This window comes from Sminthopsis crassicaudata, chromosome 2 (assembly GCF_048593235.1).
Source record: "Sminthopsis crassicaudata isolate SCR6 chromosome 2, ASM4859323v1, whole genome shotgun sequence".
Classification (NCBI taxonomy): domain Eukaryota; kingdom Metazoa; phylum Chordata; class Mammalia; order Dasyuromorphia; family Dasyuridae; genus Sminthopsis; species Sminthopsis crassicaudata.
In genome coordinates this window covers 481,729,324-481,753,354 of record NC_133618.1, presented here as the reverse complement: position 1 = coordinate 481,753,354, position 24,031 = coordinate 481,729,324, and the positions used below count along the sequence as shown (strand labels likewise).

Sequence of the window (24,031 nt, the reverse complement as noted above, 5' to 3'; positions counted from 1 at the left end):
AATAGTTAAAGTTGTTCACAGCCAATCATCATACTCTTATTGTTATTCTCCTGATCCTGCTTGTTTCACTTCATCAGTTCATTAAAGTCTTTCCAGATTTTTCTGGAAGTATTCTGCACATCATTTTCTTATATTACAGTAGTATTCCATTACAATCATGTACCACAACTTGTTCAGTCATTCAGCCATGGGCATCCCCTCAGTTTGAATTTTTTGCCATCACAAAGAGAACTGCTATAAATAGTTGTGTACATATAGGTCCTTTTTTTTTTTTTTAATCTCTGGGATACAGACCTAGTAGTGGGAGTGTTGAGGCATAGGATATGCATAGTTTTGTAGCCTGTTGGGCATAGTTCCAAATTGCTCTCAAGAATGGTTGAAATCAGTTCACAATTCTCCTAACTGCATTAGTAGCTCAATTTTCCCATATCTCTTCCCACATTTGTTATTTTCCTTTTCTGTCAAGTTACCCAATCTAATAGGTGTGAGATGATACCTCAGAATTATTTTAATTTGCATTTCTCTAATTAATAGTCATTTAAAACATTTTTATATAACTATAGAAAAATTTGATTACTTCATCTGAAAATTGACTATTCATATCCTTTGATCATTTAACGATTGGAGAATAGCTTTTATTTTTAGAAATTTGATTCCATTCTTTATATATTTGAGAAATAAGACCTTTATCAGAGAAACTTGTTGTAAAAAAAATTTCACAGTTATGATTACTATATATTTTTCTCTATATTATTTTTCTCCTTTTGTCCTACTCTCAAAACCTTCTCCATCTTCAAAAGTGATTTGCTTTTGACTAGCACTTCCACCACTTTGTCCTCCCTTCTATCATTCCTCTCCTCTTATCTCTTCTCCCTACTCCCACTTTTCTATAGGGTAGATTTCTATACCCAACTGAAGATTTGTGAATTCCCTCTTTGAGCTAATTTTACTATGAGAATAATCCTTCCCCCCACATATCTCCTTCACTGTAAAAGCTCTTTAGTGCCTCTTTTATGTGTATATCTTATTCTACTTCCCTCTTTCCCTTTTTTCACCCCTTAATTTCATTTTGTTGGAGATTATTCCATTATATTCAACTCATACCCATGCCCTCTGTTTATACTTTTATTTGTTCTAATAATGAGAAAGTTCTTAGGAATTACAAACATAATTTTTCCATATAGAAATGTAAAGTTTAAATTTATTGAATGTTATGATATCCTCTTTCCTCTTTACTTTTCCATGTTTCTTGAATCTTCTATTTGAAAGTTATATTTTCTATTCAGCTCTAGTCTTTTCATCAGGAGTGTTTGAAAGCTTTCTATATTATTGAGTGTCTATGTTTTCCTCTGTAGGAATTATATTTACTTGCTGAGTATTTTATTTTTCTTCATAAACCTAGCTCCTTTTCCCTCCAGAATATCATATTCCAAGCCTCAAGCTGTTAAATATTGTATTATTTTGACTATAGGTCCATGATATTTTACTTGTTTCTTTTTGACTACTTGTAGTATTTTCTTCTTGAGCTGGGAGCTCTGGAATTTGTCTATAATATTCTTGGTAGTTTTCAGTTTTGGAATTCCTTTCAGAAGGTGATTGGTGGGTTCTTTCAATTTCTGTTTTACCCTCTGATTCTTACCCTGAAAATATTATTTTGATCATGGCTTTCAGGTAATCCAAAACTTCTTAATTTATTTGTCCTGAATCAATTTTTCAGTTCAGTTGTTTTCCAGTGAAATATTTCACATTTTCTTCTATTTTTTATTCTTTTGATTTTGCTTATTTCATGTCTCATAAAGTCATTAGCTTCCATTTGTCCAATTCTAATTTTTAAGGAATTATTGTCTTCTTTGAGCTTTTGTATCTCCTTTTTCATTTAACTAATTCTACTTTTTAAGTTCTTTTCTTCAGTGAATTTTTGTTCCTCTTTTTCCATTTGGCCTATTCTGCTTTTTAATGTGTTATTTTCTTCAGCATTTTTTGTGCCTCTTTTGCCAAATTGCTGACTCTTTTTTTCATAATTTTCTTGTATCATTCTCATTTCACTTTTTGATTTATCTTCTTCATGTCTTACTTGATTTTTTTTAATAGTTTTTATTTACCAGATATATGCATGGGTAATTTTTCTACATTGACAATTGCCAAGCCTTTTGTTCTAATTTTTCCCCTCCTTCCCCCTGCTCCCAGATGGCAGGTTGACCAATACATGTTCAATATGTTAAAGTATAAATTAAATACTATATATATATATATATATATATATACATGTCCAAACAGTTGTTTTGCTGTACAAAAAGAATCCGACTTTGAAATAGTGTACAATTAGCCTGTGAAGGAAATCCCAAAATGCAGGCAGACAAAAGCAGAGGGATTGGGAATTCTATGTAGTGATTCATAGTCATCAGCCAGAGTTCTTTTGCTGGGTGTACCTGGTTCAGTTCATTACTGCTCTATTGGAACTGATTTGGTTCATCTCATTGTTGAAAAGGGCCACGTCCATATAGTGTTGTTGTTGAAGTATATAATGATCTCCTGGTCCTGCTCATTTCACTCAGCACCAGTTCATGTAAGTCTCTCCAGGCCTTTCTGAAATCATCCTGCTGGTCATTTCTTACAGAACAATAATATTCTATAACATTCATATACCACAATTTATTCAGCCAATCTCCAATTGATGGGCATCCGAGTTGTTTCCAGTTTCTGGCCACTACAAACAGGGCTGCCACAAACATTCTTGCACATACTCCCTTTAAGATCTCTTTGGGATATAAGCCCGTACTAACACTGCTGGGTCAAAGGGTCTTACTTGATTTTTAAAAAACTTTTTCATGTTCTTCCATGGCCTAAAGGCAAGCCTCATTTTATTCTGAGGCTTTGTATGTAGAAGTTTTGATTCTGAATTTCTTCTGAATTTGTGTTTTGATTTTTCTTGTCAGTATGATTAACTTTCTATAGTTAGGATCTTTTTACTCTTTGCTTATTTTTCCAGCCTATTTCTTTACTTTTAAACTCTTTGCTAAGTTGGGGCTTTGCTTCCAGAGTGGCTTTTTTTGTTTTTGTTTTTGCATCTAGTTTTAAAGCTAATTCGGTGGAAGAAAGAGAGAAGTTTTCAGTTCTTTCAAAATGATATATCTAAGAAAAGGTTTTTTTACTACTCTTCTGGCCTGTATTCTGCTCTGTAAACAACCACAATCACTCTTTTCTATACTGGAACTGTGACCAGCGTCCCTGCTCCACTGTGGTTGCAAGATGTAGTGTGCTTGTGTTCTTCCTCTCCCTGGAGTTGCAACTCACATCCACATGGGGGCAATACAACAGAATCCTGTACCCAATACCTATAAAGGGACTCCTATAATCTTCTTAGGAGAAATTATATGGCGTTATTTAAAGTTGTTTGGAGAAGAATGTGAGAGAGCTCATGCAAGTTCCTGCCTTTTCTCCATCATCTTGGCTCCACCCTAAAGATAACTCTTCTGCTGACTCTCTGTCATACCTCAGTCTAGCTATACCTTAGGGAAATAATTCCTTGTAAAAGCCTCTTACATTACAATTACATTATAATTGCATTACAATTTTATATTGCTTCATATTGGACTGAAATTGGTAAATTAAGTACTATTCTTCCCCAAACAAGTGTCAGTATGCTTTCCATCCTATTTAGCATTACTGGTTAACTGAGCACAAAGGGAATACTTACAAAGTCAAATATTCTTTTGTAATCCCTGAGGGGAAAAATTGTCCTATTCTTTATGTTTTCACAGGCAGTGGTTTTCAGATTTGGTGGTCTAAATCAATTATTTCAACCTGTTGCTAAATCTGGCCTGTGTATGTAGCAGAGCAAAATAGCTTTTAAGTCTTTGATGTTTTCAGTCAGAGAGACCTCTAGGGTTGAACCAGCATGTTCTTTTTAGCAGCTCACTGATAAATTATCTCAAATTATTTTTCTTCTCTTTGTTTTGTCCATAATCTAATTAATCCTTTGGCTTAATTATCTTTACTTCACCATTCTCTCTATAACAGACACAACTTATGTGGTTGGTAGTTGAATTTAACATAATATTTCCAAAAATAAGATTTACTTAAAGCCCTTCTTTTGTTCATGATGATCACATTTCATTGTGCTGAATTATAATAAAGGGAAAAACAGTGGACATCCTCTTCTATTTTCCTTTCCCATCTCTTTGGTTTCCTTGGTCTAAGGAAAAGCAGGTTGGAGTTTTTAGGGGAAAAAATGCATTAAAGAAAATAAGAGATTTCTTGTATTATCTCCCAGAAATAAGGAGCATGGCAAGTAAATATATGGGTGAACTAAAATGGAAAATACAGCCAACACCTGAAAGCCAAAAAAAAAGAAAAGGAAAAAAAAATGCTATGACTTCTAAAGGCAAAACTCACATGAGAAAAATAGGTACTTTTTCTAATAAAAAGTCCATCCTATCCCTTATACATTTTTCACATCATAAATTCCCATATTTTCTTTTCATAAATTCTTCCAAGATCAATTACTATGATTCTCTGCAGTACTCATGTGTTGCTTTAAGAAAATATTATTATGATAAACACAGAAAAGCATAGAAAGGTTTACATGATCTGAGGTAGAATGAAATTATCATAGCCAAATTAGCAACATATACAGTGATTATTAGAAGGTAAATGGAAAGAACAAGTACAAAACAATCAAAAGCAAATGTTGCAAAATTGCAAAGACCTCTCATGGCCCCAAAGAAGAGAACAGAGAAGATATCTTCCTCCACATTCCTTTGCACAGGTGGGAGGTCCATATGTAGGAAGCATTGCATGTTCAAATTGATCAATTTTGCTTCCCCTCCCCACCTTGTATTATTTATTACATGGGATGAAGGAGAAAGGATACTGGGAAATTTTCTGGTGGTATAAAAACAAAATATTTTTTTAAAAAAATTTTAAGTGAAGGACCATAAATAATGTCATTGATCAGTCAAATAACAGACTTCCTAAGAATTCTAAGAATAACTCAGTTGTTCAGAAGTAAATAAGCAACACATCTAAAAATTCAAGGTAGATGATTTGTTTTCCAGGCTAATGTTTTCTACAATACCAGGGCTTCTCAAGTAAGGCATGAAATGAACTGGAAACATCTTCTTTATATCCCCTTTAGAAGTTTTTAAGAAAAAATGTTAAATTTGAGTAAACTCTCTATACCCTCTGCAGGCAGCCTAAATTTTATAGTTATTTTGGTGCTGACCTAAGAATGAAACTCTTGGTTTCACACAATCATAATATTATTTAGTCATAATTATTACAGCACTTAGACATTTACACTGAAACTTGATGCTGTTAACCACCTTCTAGATACACTCTTCTCACTCTCCAATTTTTCTTTCTATGAGTATATCTGACTATTCCTCCTTAGTCTCTTTTGCTCAATCTTCGCCCATATCATACCTACTGACTCTTAGCATCCCTCAGGCTACTGTTTTGGCCCTTTCTCTTACTCATGGTTAATCATATAGGATAAAAGCTCACTCATCCTATCTTACAGATGATTCTGTCCTGCACTGGAGGCAGCTGGTAGCACAGTGCATAGAGGTCCGTGCCTGGAATCAGGAAGACCTAAATTTAATTCTAGCCTCCAAGACTTATGAAACATGTGACCCTTGACAAATCTTGTTGCTTGTTTCATAGTTTCCTTATTTGTAAAATAAGGTAAATAATAGCACACCCCTCTCTAGGTTGTTGTGAAAATCCAAGGAATTAGCACATATGTAAAATACTTTGCAAATCTTGAGTTGCAATATAAAAGCTAACTGTTCTAACTATAGTTTGAGATCTATTTATCTAGCCCTACTTGTTGTCCTGAGCTACATCACATACCACCAAATGCCTTTTAGGCTTCTCAAACTAGATGTTCCAAAGGCATCTCTAATTCAACATATCTAAAACAGAAGTTATTATCTTCTTCTCCAGGTTCCCCCACTCCCCATTATACTTACCTGTTACTATCAAAACACCCGCATCCTCCCTGTCATACAGGCCCACAGCCTTGGTGGTATCTTTCTCAACTTCTCACTCTTACCCTACATATCTAATTTGTGCCAAACCTCATAAATTACCTCTGTACAACATCTCTGGCAGCAGTTCCCTTCTTTTCTATTCATGGCAGCCACTGTAGTACAGGCCTTCATCACTTCTAACCTGGACTACTACAGTAGTTTTTTTCCATGGAAATATATCACTGATTTTGATGAAGAGCAGAATTATCTTTAATGAAAATTGTTGCATAGGCTGTGTATATGAAAATTTTCAATATAGTTTATAAAGTAAAGCAGTCTCATAAATTATCCAATTCTTAGATATGAGTGAATTTCATATTCTGATAATCCGAGGAATAAGAATTCGGCTTCTTTCCCTTTGTAAATGACTCTGCTCTGTATAGTCCTTCCCAAGTAAGTTGGAGTGGTCATGAGACAGATCGATGGCATAATGCCTATTACACTGTAAATAGTTAATGAATGTTTGCTGAAATTCAATATGATTGGTTGAACCAAGCCCTACAGCTTCACTCTAAAAGTGGTATACTTCTCCTCTATTACCTCTGATGCATGAAAGGGATTATTCTTTGTTATAAACAGCACATTTTGATTTAGCTCAAACTTTTCAGTACTCCAAGTTCTATAACACGCTCACCATATAACTCAACTCCCACCTCTTATTCTATTGCTTCACTTTTTATCTAATATGCCCTTGTAGACTAAATACATGATTATTCCTTCAAATAATTAATTCTCCAGGCATTCTATGTGTGCAGTATCATTTTGATTCAAATGACTACATACCAGATCATTGACCTTCATTTTATCTAAGCTATAGGTATCATTACTCTATGGGCTTTATATTCATTGGAACAGATGCTTATAAAATCATAAGCTTATCTTTAAAAAAAGTTTACATTTCATGGGAGCAACACATTCTCCATATGATATAAAATATAGGGATTCATTATTAGATTTATGGGTAGCTTTAGTCTAGGTTGTACCACTTTTCCTTATTGTTCTTTACAGATCACAATCAAAAATACAGCTGCCAAAAAAAAAAAAATCAAATTATTTTGAGTAATACAAAGGTCCTCTTTTGTGTCCTTTGAATTGATGGGATCCATTTGATTTTCAGTATTGGGGCAGCATGGAACTCAGTGCAGAGAAAATGAGAAGGTCATAGAACATAAGAACTGACATTTAAACAGTGCTTTTATGGTTCACAAAGGTCTTTGTTGTCTCATTTGTTCAGAATAGTGGGAAGAATGGTATCCTCCAAGCCCTTGGAATCAGTAATCCCCTCCAGTAGGGAATAAATGAGGAGGGAAGATTAAGGGGCTGCAGGACCTACCAAAGAAAGAATAGAACATAATGTCCAATAATATAAACCCAGTGTAGTTGAGAGAAGAGCCACACTAATAAAGTGGCAAAGGAAGTAAGAGTTCCCATGTTGGCAGATTAGTGAGTATAAAAAATGGCACTCGATTATGATGAACAGTGGACAAGGATGAGTTACCTATGGCACAGTAGCTAGCTCAGTCAGGAATGTATATTACACCAAGATAGTCAGGAGGCTCTGACCTTGAAGAATACTGTCAATCAATCAGCAAGTTTTTATTAAGCACCTACCATGTACCAAGTATTACATCACTACCTACAAACCAAAACAGAATCTTTGGGCCTTTTGCTCATTGTCCACAGGCTCTTACATGCAGCATGAGGGCTCAAGAACATTAATAGGACAATGCTTAGGCAAGAAGCACAGTTTTAGAGGGTTTGAAGCACAAGTTGCCAAAAATTGGCGGGGATGGGGAAAGAAAAACTAAGTATTCAGATCATGTATGTCAGAAATCAAATTCAGTTCAACAGCTGGAAAAAACCTTAGAAATCTTCTGTACAGTACTTCTGTATAGCTCTTGCATAGAAGTCACACAGATGACACAAGCTAAATCACTTGTTTACTACTTCACTGTCCTTCTTACTATAAAAACACTCCCTCAATGTTCTGCATTTACTTCTTTTTGTTTTGTTTTGTTTTGTTTTGTTTTTTAAATAATATGTCATCTTTTCCCAGTTACATATAAAGACAATTTTTAACATTTGAGTTTCAAATTTTCTGTCTCCCTCTCTCACCACCCCCTCCCTGAGACAGTAAACAATTTAATAGACGTTATACATGTTCAATTTACTTATGATTAAAATCAGAACAGAATCACACAATCCCATACAAATACAAACAATACCTGAAAAGGACCTTCTCCCAAAAATGTCTGACAAGTACTCCTCCAACTATTCCTTTAAGACCACAAGTAGTAGTAGGAAACTTGCTGCCTTTTAAAAGGCAGCTTATTCTAGATTAAAAAGTTATGATGTTTAAGATGTTTCTTCTCACATTAAGATTAAAATTGCCTCTCTGCAACTTCTAACCATTGCTATTTCTTTGTTCTGCCTGAAGCCAAGCAAAATACCTGATCCTTTTTTCATATGATAACTCCAAATACTTGAGAATTAATCCTTTGTCCCACTTAAGTCTTTTTACTTCCATGCTAAATTTCCTTAGTGCTCAACTGGAATCCTCTTTCCAAATTAACACTGTACTATTAATGATTACCTTTTAGGTGACCAACCAGTTCCATCCAGTTCCTGTCTCTCAGTCTTTTTTATCTGTATTGCATTAAAGACTTTTGTAAACTCCTTGGCTAAATTCTAGGTAACTGTTTACAACAATTCTCTGATAGACAAATCTAGTAACTGTCCAAAAAGGAAATGAAACTTTTCTGGTGTCTCATGATTTGAACATGTTGGCTGTGAATTATGCTGACTCAGTGGTCACTGTTTTCATTTCTAGATGTTCTCAAATGATATCTTAAATAATACAGTCTAAGAATTTTCCAGGAATATAAATCAAGTTCACTGGTCTGTAATTTAAGGACTTCACTGTATTCCTTTTCAGCAAATCAGCACATTTGCCTCTCCTGTGGCATCTACCCATTCACTATAATATTTCAAAGAAAATTGATAATACCTTGGCAATATTATATTTCTTCCATTCTGTGGAATGACATTATTTTTCAGACCACATGACTTGAACTCATCAAGGAAAACAAGAGGCTCTCTAGCCAGTGGTGTCAAACTCAAATAGAAACCATCTCTTAGAAAATGACAAATGAATATTATCTATGTTACATGGTATTTTTATTTATTTTATTAAACATTTCCCTAGTTACATTTTAATCTTGTTGAGGATACCCACCCTCTACTATATTGCCAGGCTGTCATTTATAATGTGAAGTCACATATAATTTTACTAGTAAGTCTTCCTTCTACTTAAACTGAATAACTATTAGAAAGCTGTAGGTGTTAGATTTTTAATAGAATTTGCCACTGATTGTTATCATATTATTCTTATGCCAAAATATCCCTATAAAATATCTTTTCTTTAGCTTCCCAGTGTTTTCTAATTGCCTGTATGCTTGTCAAGGCAATCTGACTCCTGCGGAAATACTGACAGGGTCTTGCCACTCTGAGGTCATGTACTGGCTCTCTGCCAGACCATCTGGAAGTTTGCCCTTTAAAAAAAAAAAAAAAAAAAAGGTCAAATTGTTTTGTTTCATCATTAGGAAAGAAAAAAATAAGGATCAGTTCTAATGTTAGGATTTTTATATGGGCCATACTTTTTCTGTTTCCCTTATCAAGTGACTACTCACTTCAAGTTCACACTCCTGAGATCTGCACAAAGGAGAATCTAATGAAAGGACTGCAGATTTAATGAACAGTCCAGAAAGCTTCCTAATTACCTCAGCTGAGTTTTTGTCTTATTTCTCTAGTTCTTCCAAGCTGCAGTTAGCCTACTCTTCTTATTTGCATCACTACCAGAAACATTATTTTTACTATATTGTTCACTAATACCTCCTAAAAAGGAAACTAAGTATTTCAAAGTAAAATGTTTTCAAAAAACAAGTATTTGTTTAGTTTTCACAATTACAAATATTTTCATAAAATCATAAAATTATTAGTGTGCCTTTCTCTACAGAGTACAGTATTCTTTTCTAACCTTAATCAGTTGAAAACTACACATTTAAGTACCTACAAGTCATATACTGTGCACAGGCCTTAGAAAGTAAAAAAAGCAAAAAATGAAATGTCTCCTGCCTTCATTGAGTTTAAATTCAATCAAAATATACATGTATAAGTATGTGCAGAGTAAATACAAGGTAATTTTTGTGGGGAATCAATGAGTACTGTACATCAGCAAATGTTTCACATAGGAGGTTGTAACTGAGTTTGAATTCTGTGAGATAAAGATGAGGAGGAAGAGAACTTCAGGCATGGGGGACAAATTGTTCAAAGGTATGGATGTGGGCACACTAGGGAATTTGTATTTGATCCCAGAACAAGAATTCTTAATCTAAAGTCTATATACTTGTTTTTGGTTTTGTTTTAAATACCTTGATAACTGGTTTCCTTTGTAATCCTGTGTATTTTATGCATTTAAAAAAAATTGTTCTAAGAAGGGTCCCATTAGCGTAACCAGAGTGTCAAAGGAATACATGATACAAGCAAAATTAAGAGTTTCTAAACTAAAAGGAGTGAATGCCTATTAATTTGGAATGGCTAAACAAGCTCTGGTACAAGAAGGTAATGGAATATTATTGTTCTATGAAAAATGATAAACAAGCCAATTATAGAAAGTCCCAAAATATTTACATGAACTAATGCTGAGTGAACAAGCAGAACCAGGATTATTGTATATAATAACAGCAAGAATGTGCAATGATCAACTATGAAAGGCTTGGTTCTTCTCAACAGTTTAGTGATCTGAAGCAATCTCAATAGACTTTGGACATCTGCATCCAGAAAAAAGATCTAAGGAGACTGGATATAAATCAATACATACTATTCACATACTGTTCATTTCTTTTTTCTGTTTTTTTATTTCTCCCATGTTTTTTCTCTTTTGCTCTGATTTTTCTCTCCCAGCATGATTCATAAAGCAGCAATGTGTATTAAAAATAAATAAATTTACTATAATAAAAAAAACTTTTTTTAAAGAATTCCTATCCTACAACCAGTAGGGAGCTACCAGAATTTATGGAGTAGGGGTGTAACGTAATCATAACATTATTTGTAGAATATCAGTTTAGCAGATGTGTTCAGCATGAATAAGAATACATTCTACAATACAGGGAGAAGAGAAATTTGAGGCAGTAAGACCAATTAAGAGGCTATTGCAATAGTCAAGTGATAAAGGCCTCCGCTAGGGTAGTGGCCATGAGTGAAGAGAAAGGGGATAGATTTAGATAATGTTGAAAAAAATAGAATTTACCTGGCTTAACCACTTGACTGCATGAGGCAAAGAAATCAAGGATGATTCAAAGGTTAAGAAATAAGATTAAAAAAAGAAAAGTAGGAAGAAGAGTGGGCTTCTGGAGAGAGAAAATAAGTTCTGTTTGGATATGTTAAATCTGAGGTGTCTCTACTATATCCATTTGGAAATATCTTAATATTCAGTGGTTGACATTCAACTACTAGTAGATCAAGAGAGAAAATAGGATTAGATATATGGATCGGGGAGTCTTTGGCAGAGGGATGATAATTAACTCATTGGGAATTAATGAAATCTTAAAGGAATTAGAATAAAAGAAGAGGGATCAGGACAGAGTCTTGGTGTACACCCAAGGTCCTGTGTGAGCCTATGAGTTGTGCTGACACACCTTGTGATGTAGTTCCCATCATTTTAGAGAATAAGGAGGATCACAAATAAAATGCATCTTCTAGGTATGCTTGTGCCGATGGTTCGTCAATAGGACATAGATAGTGATTTACTAGAAATGATTGAGGATGACAAATTAGGTAGATGGAGAACCAGGAAAAAATATTGTCACAAAAACCCAAAGGAAAGAAAGTACACAGGAGGAAGGTTGGTCAGCATTGTCAAGTGCTGCAGAGAAATCAAGAAGTACTCGTGTGAAAAAAATGCAGGAACTAGGAGGGAGAGGCAGGAAAGAGAGCAGTTGGCTAAAAAAGGAGACACACAAACAAAAATAATTTCACCAGAACATACTATAGACTAGGACTTCTTAAACTTTTTCCACTCATAGTCCCTTTTCTCTCAAGAAATTTTTATGGAACCCCAGGTATATAGGTATGTAAAATATTATATACAAATCATAATTTCATAATCTCATATTTAACTATGAGACCCCATATGGAGTCTTAAACCACATTTTAAGAAACTGGGCTATAGATCATTTGGACAGAAAAAAGTTAATAAGTTTAGGGAACAATTCACTAACCTAACATAAATGTCTGATAAAAAAAATTTACAAGGGATTCCAATTATCCATTCAGACATCCATGCTATTAGCCATTTATTAAGCAACTGCTTTGTGTAAGGTATTGTACTGGGCATTAAGGGATATAAAGACAAAACCAAAAAATATTTTTGTAGGGAGTTCTATTTTTGTCAAAAGAGAGCTAATAAGTTCCTATTTTGCCTAAATGTTTTTTTTTTGTTTGTTTTTTTTTCTTCAAAATATGAAAGAACCAAAAAGGAAATTTCTATTATGGCTCCAGTTCTTAGTAAGGATAAAATGGTTGTTAGGCTGGAAATGATCAAAAACTGAGGAACAAATCATTCTGTCTGAAAATTCTGTGATATAGAAAAAGAGAAGAGCTAAAGATTGTCTTATACATAACTTTAGATTTTGAGAAAGCAGATTTTTGGAGTGGGTTGGGAGTCTTAACATTACATTAGTTTCTCTGTCTCTTTTTAACATCACTGTCATTTCTCAGTACTTTTGTCTCCCAATAGAACCTTTCCTTGTAACAAAGTAGTACCATTAAGCAAAACAAACTGACATATTGGTGATGTCCAAAAAGATATGCCTCATTCTGCCTCTGTACCATTTCTTTAGCTGGGTAGGAGAAAGAGGATAATATGTTTCATCATCAGTCCTCTAGAATCAATATTAGTTATTGCTTTGAATTATCTGAATTACAACATATTGTAGTTTTGTTATCTTTTATATTATTTTATTCATATCTTTTAGTTCTTATGTCACTCTTTTAGTTCTTATGTCACTCTATTTGAGTTCATATAAGTGTCTTTGTTTCATTGAATTCTTTATCATTTGAATTCTTTATCATTTCTAAGAATTTAATAATTTTGTGTTTCATTAATATACCAGTTTGTTCAGCCATTTCAAATTACCTGGCATTCAACTTTGTTTTGTTGCTGCTATAAAAATTGTTCCTATACACCCTATACCAAAAGTATAGGTTGTAATGGGCTCATGATTTAGATATAAAGATTAATATAATTAGAGAGAGAACAAATGATAGTCTGCCTCTCAGATCTGTGAAAGAAGGAAGAATTAATGGCCAAAGAAGAACTAAAAAACATTATGAAATGCAAAATGGATAATTTTGATTACATTAAATTAAAAAGGTTTTGCACAAACAAAATCAATGCAACCAAGACTAGAAGGGAAGCAGAAATCTGGGGGAGGGGTGGAAATTTACAGCCAGTTTTTCTGATAAAAGCCTCATTGCTAAAATATATAGTGAATTGACTCAAAAGTTATGAGTGCAAGTCATCTCTTAACTAACAGTCAAAGGATATGAACAGATAATTATCAGATGAAGAAATTAAAGCCATTTCTAGCCATGTGAAAAAATACTTTAAATCATTATTGATTAGAGAAGTGCAAATTAAGACTAACTTTGAGGTACCGTTTTACACCTCTCAGATTGGCTAAGATGACAGGAAAACAATGATAATGGAAGGGATAATTTGGTACTGGCTAAGAAATAGAACGGTAGATCAGTGGAACAGATTAGATACAAAGGACAAAAGAGGGTACATCTATAGCAATCTAATCTTTGACAAACCCAAAAATACCAACATTAGGGACAAAAATTCATTATTCGGAAGAAACTGTTGGGAAAACTGGAAATTAGTATGGCAGAAATTAGATATGGACCCACACTTAACACCATATACCAAGATAAGATCAAAATGGGTCCATGATTTAGGCATAAAGAATGAGATCATAAATAGATTAGAGGAACAGAGAATAGTCTACCTCTCAGACCTGTGGAGGAGGAAGGAATTTATGACCAGAGGAGAACTAGAGATCATTATTGATCACAAAATAGAAGATTTTGATTACATCAAACTAAAAAGTTTCTGTACAAACAATACTAATGCAAACAAGATTAGAAGGGAAGTAACAAATTGGGAAAATATTTTTAAAAGTAAAGGTTCTGACAAAGGTCTCATTTCCAAAATATATAGAGAACTGACCCTGATTTATAGGAAACCAAACCATTCTCCAATTGATAAATGGTCAAGGGATATGAACAGACAATTCTCAGATGATGAAATTGAAACTATTTCCACTCATATGAAAAAGTGTTCCAAATCACTACTGATCAGAGAAATGCAAATTAAGACAACTCTGAGATACCACTACATACCTGTCAGATTGGCTAAAATGACAGGAACAAATAATGATGAATGTTGGAGGGGATGTGGGAAAACTGGGACACTGATACATTGTTGGTGGAGTTGTGAAAGAATCCAGCCATTCTGGAGAGCAATTTGGAACTATGCCCAAAAAGTTGTCAAACTGTGCATACCCTTTGACCCAGCATTGCTGTTATTGGGATTATATCCCAAAGAAATACTAAAGAGTGGAAAGGGACCTGTATGTGCCAAAATGTTTGTGGCAGCTCTTTTTGTTGTAGATAATGGAAGGGATATGGGAAAACTGGGATATTTGTTCATTGTGGCGTTATGAACTGATATAGCCATTCTGGAGAGCAATTTGGAACTCTGCCTAAAGGGCTATAAAACTACATACCTTCTGATTCAGCAGTATCTCTACTGAATCTATATAGAGACCTAGAGACAAAGAGATCATAAAAAGGGCAAAGGACCCACATGTACAGAAATGTTTGTAGCAGCCTTCTTTGTAAAGGTAAGGAACTGGAAACTGAGAGGATGCCTATCAGTTGGGGAATAGCTGAATGAATTATGGTATATTAATGTTATGGAATATTATTGTTTCATAAGAAATGATGAGCAGGTTGATTTTTTAAAAACTGGAAAAATTTACATGAACTAATGCTGAGTGAAGTGAGCATGACCAAGAGAACATAGTACACAATTACAACAAGATTATGCAATAATCACTGTTATGGGCTTGGCTCTTTCCAACAAGGTAATGATTCAATGCAATTCCAATAGATTTGGGATGAAAAAATGTCATCCATATCCAGAGAGAGAACTATGGAGGCTTCAGATGTCAGCCTAAGAGGGATGGAAATCTCTGAAATTATGAAGATACAAAGAACTCATTCTGAAGAGGAACAAATATTGAAATTGTATAAAAAGACTGATGTGTATACATAAGATAATCACCAACCAATTAGATTTTTGTAGACATAGAAAAGATGGAAGCAAGCACAAATAATGGAAGATATAGAGGCAAAACATTTTTTCTTTAAGAAGAAAGTCTTAATCAAAATAAAGTTCAAAATGACAAGTAAGACCAACAACAATAAAATGAGTTTGTTGAGAGATTCTTTGAGAGTTTGGGAGGTTGAGACTTATTACCTAGGAATAAAGAAGAGAATGAAAGTATGGATAGGACCAGTGCTTTAGAGTGAATGGAATAAGGAGAAATGGAGAAGCAGAATTGTTACTCAACTCTCTTTTAATTCTATTTTTTTCTTTCTTAGAGAATGAACTTTAGATTGGAAGATTCTGAACAAAAATGACTAATAGTTAATAACCAAAATAAATAAAGAAGTTGTAAAAGAGTACTGATTTCCTCTTAATAAATTCTATTACCAGGCCCAAATGGATTATTTTCTCAGGTATTAAAGAAACTGCCAAATGTCATTTCTAAGCTATTGTCATTGATAATTGAAAAGATTAGAATAGAAGTACTACAGAATTTCAGAAGAGCAAATTTTACCCCAGTTTTCAAAAATGGGAAGAGAATTGTAAATCAAAACCTAATGACTTAGAATCCTGGGGGTATTGTTAAACATATCATTAAAAGTTTAAAGGGTGCCATGATTACAAAGAGCATGTTTTTTTCAATATAAGTTAATATAAGACTAATCTAATTTCCTTCTCAATTAACTTACTAGTTTAACAGCTGGAGAAATGCCATATGGGTATAGGTATAGATATAGAGATAGATAGATAGATAGATAGATAGATAGATAGATAGATAGATAGATAGATGTAGATATATTGATCTATACACATACACATTGTTTAACTAGGTTTTAATGAAACATTTGACAGAATTTCTTAATCCATTCTTATTGACGAATATGAGAAATATGGACCAAGTAATAGTATAGTTAGATGGATTTGGAACTCATTAAATGGCTGAACCCACAGAGTAGTCATTAATTTATATAGTTAAAGGATTGATGTGAAAGATTTCCAATGAAATACTCCAGTAAAATGTGCTCATTCTGTGCTTTTTAAATATATTTATCAATGATGAAGGCAAAAATATATATTGTATATTCATTAGATTCATAGAAGATGCAAAAAAATTTTTTTTTTTTTAGGAAAGAAAACGAAAATGCAGAATGGCAGGGGTAAGATACAAAAAGATCTACAGGCTTAAAACATCTGACCAAATCTTAATATAAAATCTTAGGCTATAAAAATCAACTTTGGAAGTACAATTTCTACAGATTATTGTATACTTAGTCTTTTTCATTGAATGGGAATTCTTTGAGGGTAGGGGCTGGTTTGGGTTTCTTTTTTTTTTTTTTTTTTCCTAATCCTCAGCACTTAATACAGTGACTGGCAAAAAGTAAAAAGTAAAATACTTTTTTCATTGATTTTAGTAGAGGGAAAATGAGTGAACCTTATGATATAGTAGATATCACATTTGCCATGTGTTAAAACATGTTGTCTAATGCTAAACTGTTCATAGAACAGATGGCATGAACTTTCCAAAATGACCTTGCTATGAATTTTATTTCAGCCAAAATGATACTATTTGCATTTGCAACGAATTACAATAAAAGCTTTGTTATCTCACTATTTGGGAAATTAGAGATTACAGATTGGCCAAATTTAGCTAATTAAAAGTCAATTCATGTTATCCCAGGGAGTATCCCAGTTCTCTTGACTTTTTTGAAATTTTTAAGGAAAAGTAAAGCAATAGTTTACTCTAAACTCATGGGTCAAAAATCTAAAAAAAAAAAAAAAGAACTTATCCCTCCCCCCAAAATCTAGAAGCCTTAATAGCCAAACCCCAAATGAAAACTCCTTGATTCAGATGCTCTATTTCCAATAATTGATACACAAGATATGCTCTTAGCAGTGTGCTAATTGCTAGATTAGATATTTGTAGCAAAGTATTTTCAAAGTGCTAGTTTCTAGAACTTTGTGACTAGGAAAGAGTCAAAGAGCACAGCTTTTCCGATAGCATAATACGGGGGGGAGGGGAATTATCATGGGAGGACAATTATATTACTACTCACAATTGAAGTAACATTGAGAAATTGAATAAACTACTAATAAAGCTTTATAATTATGATATATTTGCTGAAGGATGTATGTAGAACTTATCTTAGTTGTGATGTGTATTTGTAACCTCAAGACTACAATTTCATCCATTTCCAAACCATGCCTTCTGCAATCCAGCTTCTCTCTTCATTTCCCTTCACTAAAACCTGAATTCTGCCCTGACAGAGAATTTTCACTTCATCCTTCTTGAAACCAAACCTCCACATCATTATACCTGTGGTTTCTAGACCATGCCACAACATGTGTGCCCCTTTCCTCTTTATACTCCTCTTTATATTTGAGGCAAGAAGATTCGACTTCATTAGTTCAAATCTGGCTTCAGACACTACCTGTGTAACCCTGGGCAATTCACTTATCCCTATTTGCTGCAGTTTCCCCATCTGTAAAATAAAGTGGAGAAGGAAATGGCAAACTGCTCCAGTATCTTTGTCAAGAAAACCCAAAAATGGGGTTACAAGGAATTGGACTTGCCTATGTCACATAGTTAGTAAATGTCTGAGTCTGGATTTGAACTCAGATCTTCCTAACTTCAAGCCTGGTGCTCTCTATATTATACCACCTAATCGCCCCATCTGACACAGATTTAGAGTTTAATAAATGCTTTATCACTCATTCATTCATTCAAGGTACTGTTATATATTGGTAGAGGGCATTTACTTTTATCATTGAAATCATACATCCAGTCTTTGTCTCTGTCCCCCTACATATGTAACATGGGCTCTCAATTTATAAGTGTAATTATAATATAGAAACAATTTTTTACTATACTTCTTTAGAACTAGTATATTGTACATGCCTGTTTTAAAAGTTTACTTAAGCATTAAGTGACACCGAGATATATAAAATATATAGATATGTAGATATATGTATACAAACATTATATATACATCCATAAACACTATAGATTTCCTGCATGTCACTGAGGGATGCCACTGGTTTTTCTAAAAATTTTGACAGCTAAAGCAATAATTAAGTACTTTAATATTGAAGAAAAATAGATTGATTTTTATACTTCTAGCAGATATGCTAATTAAATAATTTCTTATTTTCCACATAAAAATAATCCTTTTGAAACCATTTTTGTGATATTTATCTAGTGTTATTTCCAAGTCCCATTTCCTCTTTTTTTTTTTTTTTTTTTTTTTGATATAAAAAACTGAAGCCCAGAGGAGTTAAGTTATTTGCTCCAAAGTTTTAGCTACATGACAGAACTAGGACTATAACATAGGTCACTTAAAATTTATCAGTTATACTTAATCCTCTATTATTATGAAAAAAACCCTTTATAAATATTAAGGTAATAGGTAAATTTGAATTATCCTTATTATTTCATTATTTAATTCGGTGTATCCCTAAGTAGTTACTCTTTTGGTAAATGAATTTATCCACAGCATTTACTTTCATTGGCAGTGTACTTTTCAGGGATGTCCACAGTGATAATGAGGTTGACACATGCATTGTTAGAATTAGTTCAGTGTTTGGGAGGCTCTTTAGGAAAGTGTGAGAGAGGAAAGATATTAGATTGACTACCAAATTGAAGATCAACAAAGCCGGTGAACTGACCTCATTGTTACACGCCTGTAAAACTTGGACAGTACCAATGCCACGCCAGAAAACTAAAACACTTTCATTTGAATTCTTAGGAAGATTCTGAAGATCACGTAGCAGGATAAGGTACCAGACACTATGGTTCTTTCTTGAATTAGGCTACCAAGCCTTCATACTCTACTCAACTCAGTGGGGCTGGCCACGTTATTTGAGTGCCAAATGGTCACATGCCAAAAAGGCTATTTTATGGAGAACTCACACAGGGCATGCTCATATCAGAAAATGCAATACAAAATCATTCTCAGGTTTTCTCTTTAAAAGTAATCATATGATTTGGGAGATGCTGGCACAGGAATGGCCAGCATGACATACCCCCATCAGAGAAGGTGCTGTGCTCTGTAACCAAAGCAGAATTGAAGTAGTTCAAAAGAAATGCCAGATGCACAGTTGGAAAAATCCATATGTTCATATGGACTATTTATATCTGACCTGTGGCAGAACATTCTAAGTTTGTAATGGTCTGATCAGCCATAGTCAGAAATACTGTGACTTGACTCTAACATAGAGATGATATTTTGGTCCTTTTCAAGGGAAAAAAACAACCAAACAACTCTATTGGTACAGAGAACAACCAATTGAAACCTGTGTAAATATTGCAAATGCCTTTTTATAAATCTTCCACAAATGATCTATTCCAAATCTTGGAGACCTTCCTTTGAGTCCTTTAATATATTGTACATTCCAATATACCATTCAGAGTGCCTATTCATCAGTCTTATTTCATTACCTGCCCTATCTCTTTACATATCCTTGATAATGTCTTTGATTCACTGTCTTTCCCTGAAGATATTAATTAGGTGATTTATCTGCTTACATTACTCTGGATCTTCTCATTTTAACCTTTCTTTGCCCCTGCCTCTCCACCACTATCTTTGAAGAATGTATTGATTCCCAGAGTTCATATAGTGTTAGATAAGAAACTATAATGTCTATCTAGTTGGATTCTTAATGATCACCTTAAGAGGTGACATTATTTTGGCAAAACATCAGATTATACCATAACAAATGATAAGGAGAGCTATGAGTGGTCAATCTTGGTCATCATATTGCCATAACTGGGACAAGAAAGAAGGATTTCTGATGCTAAACTAAAGATTTCTAAACTATATTCCAAATTGCCACTTGCATTTCTTTCACAATTCTCCCCATAGAATTCAAATCCTAAATGTCCTATTTAAATAGACTTTTTCTATAGGTAGAAGAAATTTTGTTATCTAATTCACCATTTCAGGAGTGTTTCAGGAATGGGAATGATATACTAGTTAAGACACTCATCTCACTACTTTCCCATATCCCTTCTGGCCTTATTAGATTTGCCTGAACTGCAGGATGATAATCCTTGTTTCTAAATTGAGTCCAGGATCTCAAATGTACTGGAACTAATAGCAAACCTTTTCCCTTTCTAATTAGCATGAATGGATTTTGTTTATTTTGATATTTTAATGGGAGAAAGTCATCTCTTTTGAAATATTCACTGCAACCCCACAAAAAGAGAATTAATGCTGCATTTAACAGGAAATAAATGTCATTAATCACACTGTTATGGGTTTTATTCTATGTTGGACCAACAATGTGATAGCAAATTTGGCTTGAAATGAATATACCCACTTTTCTCTATACCCTATAGAATTACCTCCACTAGTAGCACAATTAGCTTTTAATAATAACTAATTCATTGAATTTCAAAGATTGAACCATAAATAACTTAAAGCATTAATAATAAGGAATTTCTTCTTAAGTTTTACTAATTTCTAGCAGCTTTCTTAAGTGTCTAAAAGCCCCTTTTGACTATCTTATTTTCATTAAAATTATTTTAATTATGAATGTCAAGTTGAATGAAGTTCACCTATTTCCTTACTTTTTGAGATTTAAAATATTCCTTTTTTCCTTACAGCCCTTTGGAGTGAATCAACCTGGACCTTACATTATGTACACAACTGTAGATGCAAATGGCTATCTGAAAAATGGTTCAGGTAAGGTAGACAAAAGTCAGTAACGTCTAATGTGTCTTCTTTATTACTATCTACTTAATATGATTGAGGCTTTCTGGAAAAGTGTCTTTTCTTTCTCTGTAATAGGATAAGCTTGTCACCATCCATGAGCATGACTATTCCTGTCATGTTATTTTTTCCTAGTTGTGGTGACTGTCATAAAGTTAGAATCATTTAATATTTGAAATTGAGAGCTTTTTGTGCAAAATTGGCAAGGTAACTTAGGCACAATGGCTTCTAAATGAAAATGATTATACCACTCTCCCTTTATACAAAATCTGACACTTTCTTAAATCATATATATGTTCTCCTGGAAATCTAAAAGTACTTTTCCTCTTGTTAATCTCTACTGCAAATAATAAGACCACTTTGAGATAACATTGTCATTTCATTCAACAGTTACAGAAATTGAGAAATTGATAGATAATTTCCTGACTTGTCTGGGATCAGATATTCAATTAGTAAAAGTCCTTTAAATCAAACCAAACATTTCTCTTATAGTATTGCTGTTACGATATATTGATTCATTCAAAATCATTAAGAAGAAATTCGGAAATACTACCAAAATCTAATCTACTACCTCTTCCTTGTCTCCTAAAACTGGAGTAGAAACTATTAACATTATTTAGAAGTAATCTGTTATATCTAGTAAATTTTTTATATAAAAGCAATTCCAGTTATAAATTGCAAAAAGTCATTTGATGGGGAAAATGATTATCGGGAATAATTTAGTCTATAGAAAATTGAATGAAATAAGCTATACCAGATCTGATATTAGAATGACTACATTTATTAAGAAATCGGAACTTACTGAGACCCTGGGCATAGTATATGTAATAATGATATTTATCAATTAAAAAAGTAATAGAAAGTTTTAAACTCTTAATACAATACTCAGAGAGTTCCAGAGGCAGAAGAATATGGAACTATAGATAAGCAGGGTCCTTTCTTCACAGAACTAGAATTACAGATAACTCTTCTTTCTTCAACATCTTAAAAGGTTTTTTCCTGGTGAGCAAAAGAAAAAATAAATCAGAAAAAATTACCTGTCAAGTCATCATTATTTTTGTCTTATGGTCTGATATAAATCAAATATACTGTAACATCACTATCCTCTGTGTTTAATTGTACTTTTTTTGGGACAGTCACTTTAGCCAGCATAACTCTTAGTCACATAACCACTGCTGAATAATAATACAGTTAGCATAAACTTATAATAGTAGATCAAATATTCCAAGCAAACTCATGCTACATCCCTTGTACAGATGTATATCCTAGCTAGACTAACTGTACTTATTTAATTGAAATCACCTTTTGGGAGCATGACCATAATAACCCACCTAAAATTTGGAGCTATGATATTTATTTGGTCACTATAATTTTCAAAGCATGGAAATTCTAGAATGATAAAAAATCCCTGAGCAGAGCTTCCCAGAATAGATGGATCAAAAGTCACTATACTAACTATAGTTAGCTGTATGTAGCTAGGTCTTGAATATGACATGTACTAAAGAAGTAAGCCAAAGCTAGGTCAGTTCCAGTGTAAATATGTAGAGGCCTTTGAAGATGCAACTTGATGACTTGAGGAAGACCATGCTGAAAAATGTTACTCCATTTTAATTCATCAAATATCAACTCTGTACAAGGTACCTGAAAAAAACAAAATTATACAAGATACAGAACCTGTTCTTTGAGGGTTTGCAGTCTAGTAGAAGAAGACAGTTCACTAAAGCTGTAATGCAAAGCGTATGATAAATTCTATAAGAAAGCAGAGGAAAAAGAGATATCTCCTCTCTGAACTGATCTAGGAAGGGAACATGAAGAGATTTCTGACCTGGACTTTGAAATGATAGATTTTTTTCAGTAAGGAAAGGACATTCCAGGAAAAAAAAAAAAAAAAAAAAAAAAAAAAAAAACACAAATTAAGGGCCATAAGAAAGAATGTATGGTACATATTTCATTAACATCAGTTTAAGTGATATATATTTCATATAAAGAGGTCATTAAAAATAAGGCTGGAAAAGTAGATTGAACTTACAAGGACAGACAAACGTAAGGAGTTTGGACTTCTGTAGCCAATAAGAAGCAAGTGAAAATAATAGTGATAGTAGAAATGATAAAATCATGGATAATCCTGGCAGTTGTTTTCAAGATCAATAAGAAGCAGCAAATTTTAGATTCCAGAAGAGCATTCTAAGTTACTACAATAATCTGTAGATGAAGTAGAAAAGATCTCAACTAAAGTGGTTCTAATAGATGGAGCAAAGAAAGGAAGAGACAATGCAAAATTTAAAGTGATTTGAACTCATCTATCATTTCATAGACAAGGCTGTTGAATCATAAGAACCCTGTTGTCATTCAGTCATGTCTGACTCAATGTCCCTATTTGGGGTTTTATTTGAAAAAGATTCTGGAGCAGTCTGCCATTTTCTTCTCCAGCTCATTTTATAGGAACTAAGGTATATATAGTTAAGCAACTTGCACTGATTCACACAGCTCATCAGCTTCTGAGGTTATATTTGAATTTAGATCTTCCCTGACTCCAGGACCAGCCTCCTTTCCACTGCTCTACCCAGTTGTCGCATAGAAACTTAGACAATTGAAATCAACCCATATCTGATAGTGAAATTGAGTTTGTTATATGAAATTTGTTAGTTGCAGATCTGATAGCAAAATATAGGCTTCCAAATTTCTAATCCAATGCTTTTTACTGTAATATTTGCACTCAGAACTTTCTATAGTATCAGCATTTGAAGGTATAAAAAAGGAAGTGAATAAAGTTTTTATCTCTGAAAAAGAATGAGAATCAAATTTTTATTACTCTAAAAGTAGTAGAGCCTTTAATG

At 33.4% G+C, this 24,031-nt stretch overlaps 1 protein-coding gene across 1 annotated transcript in view; it reads left to right on the top strand.

The window, feature by feature from the left end:
• Window positions 1–24,031, top strand: part of ITFG1 (integrin alpha FG-GAP repeat containing 1) — a 272,577-nt gene that overhangs the window by 204,863 nt on the left and 43,683 nt on the right. Inside the window, exon 14 of the mRNA XM_074293314.1 lies at window positions 21,089–21,167. Coding sequence (XP_074149415.1) covers window positions 21,089–21,167 — 79 coding nt within the window. The remainder of the gene's footprint in view (window positions 1–21,088; window positions 21,168–24,031) is intronic.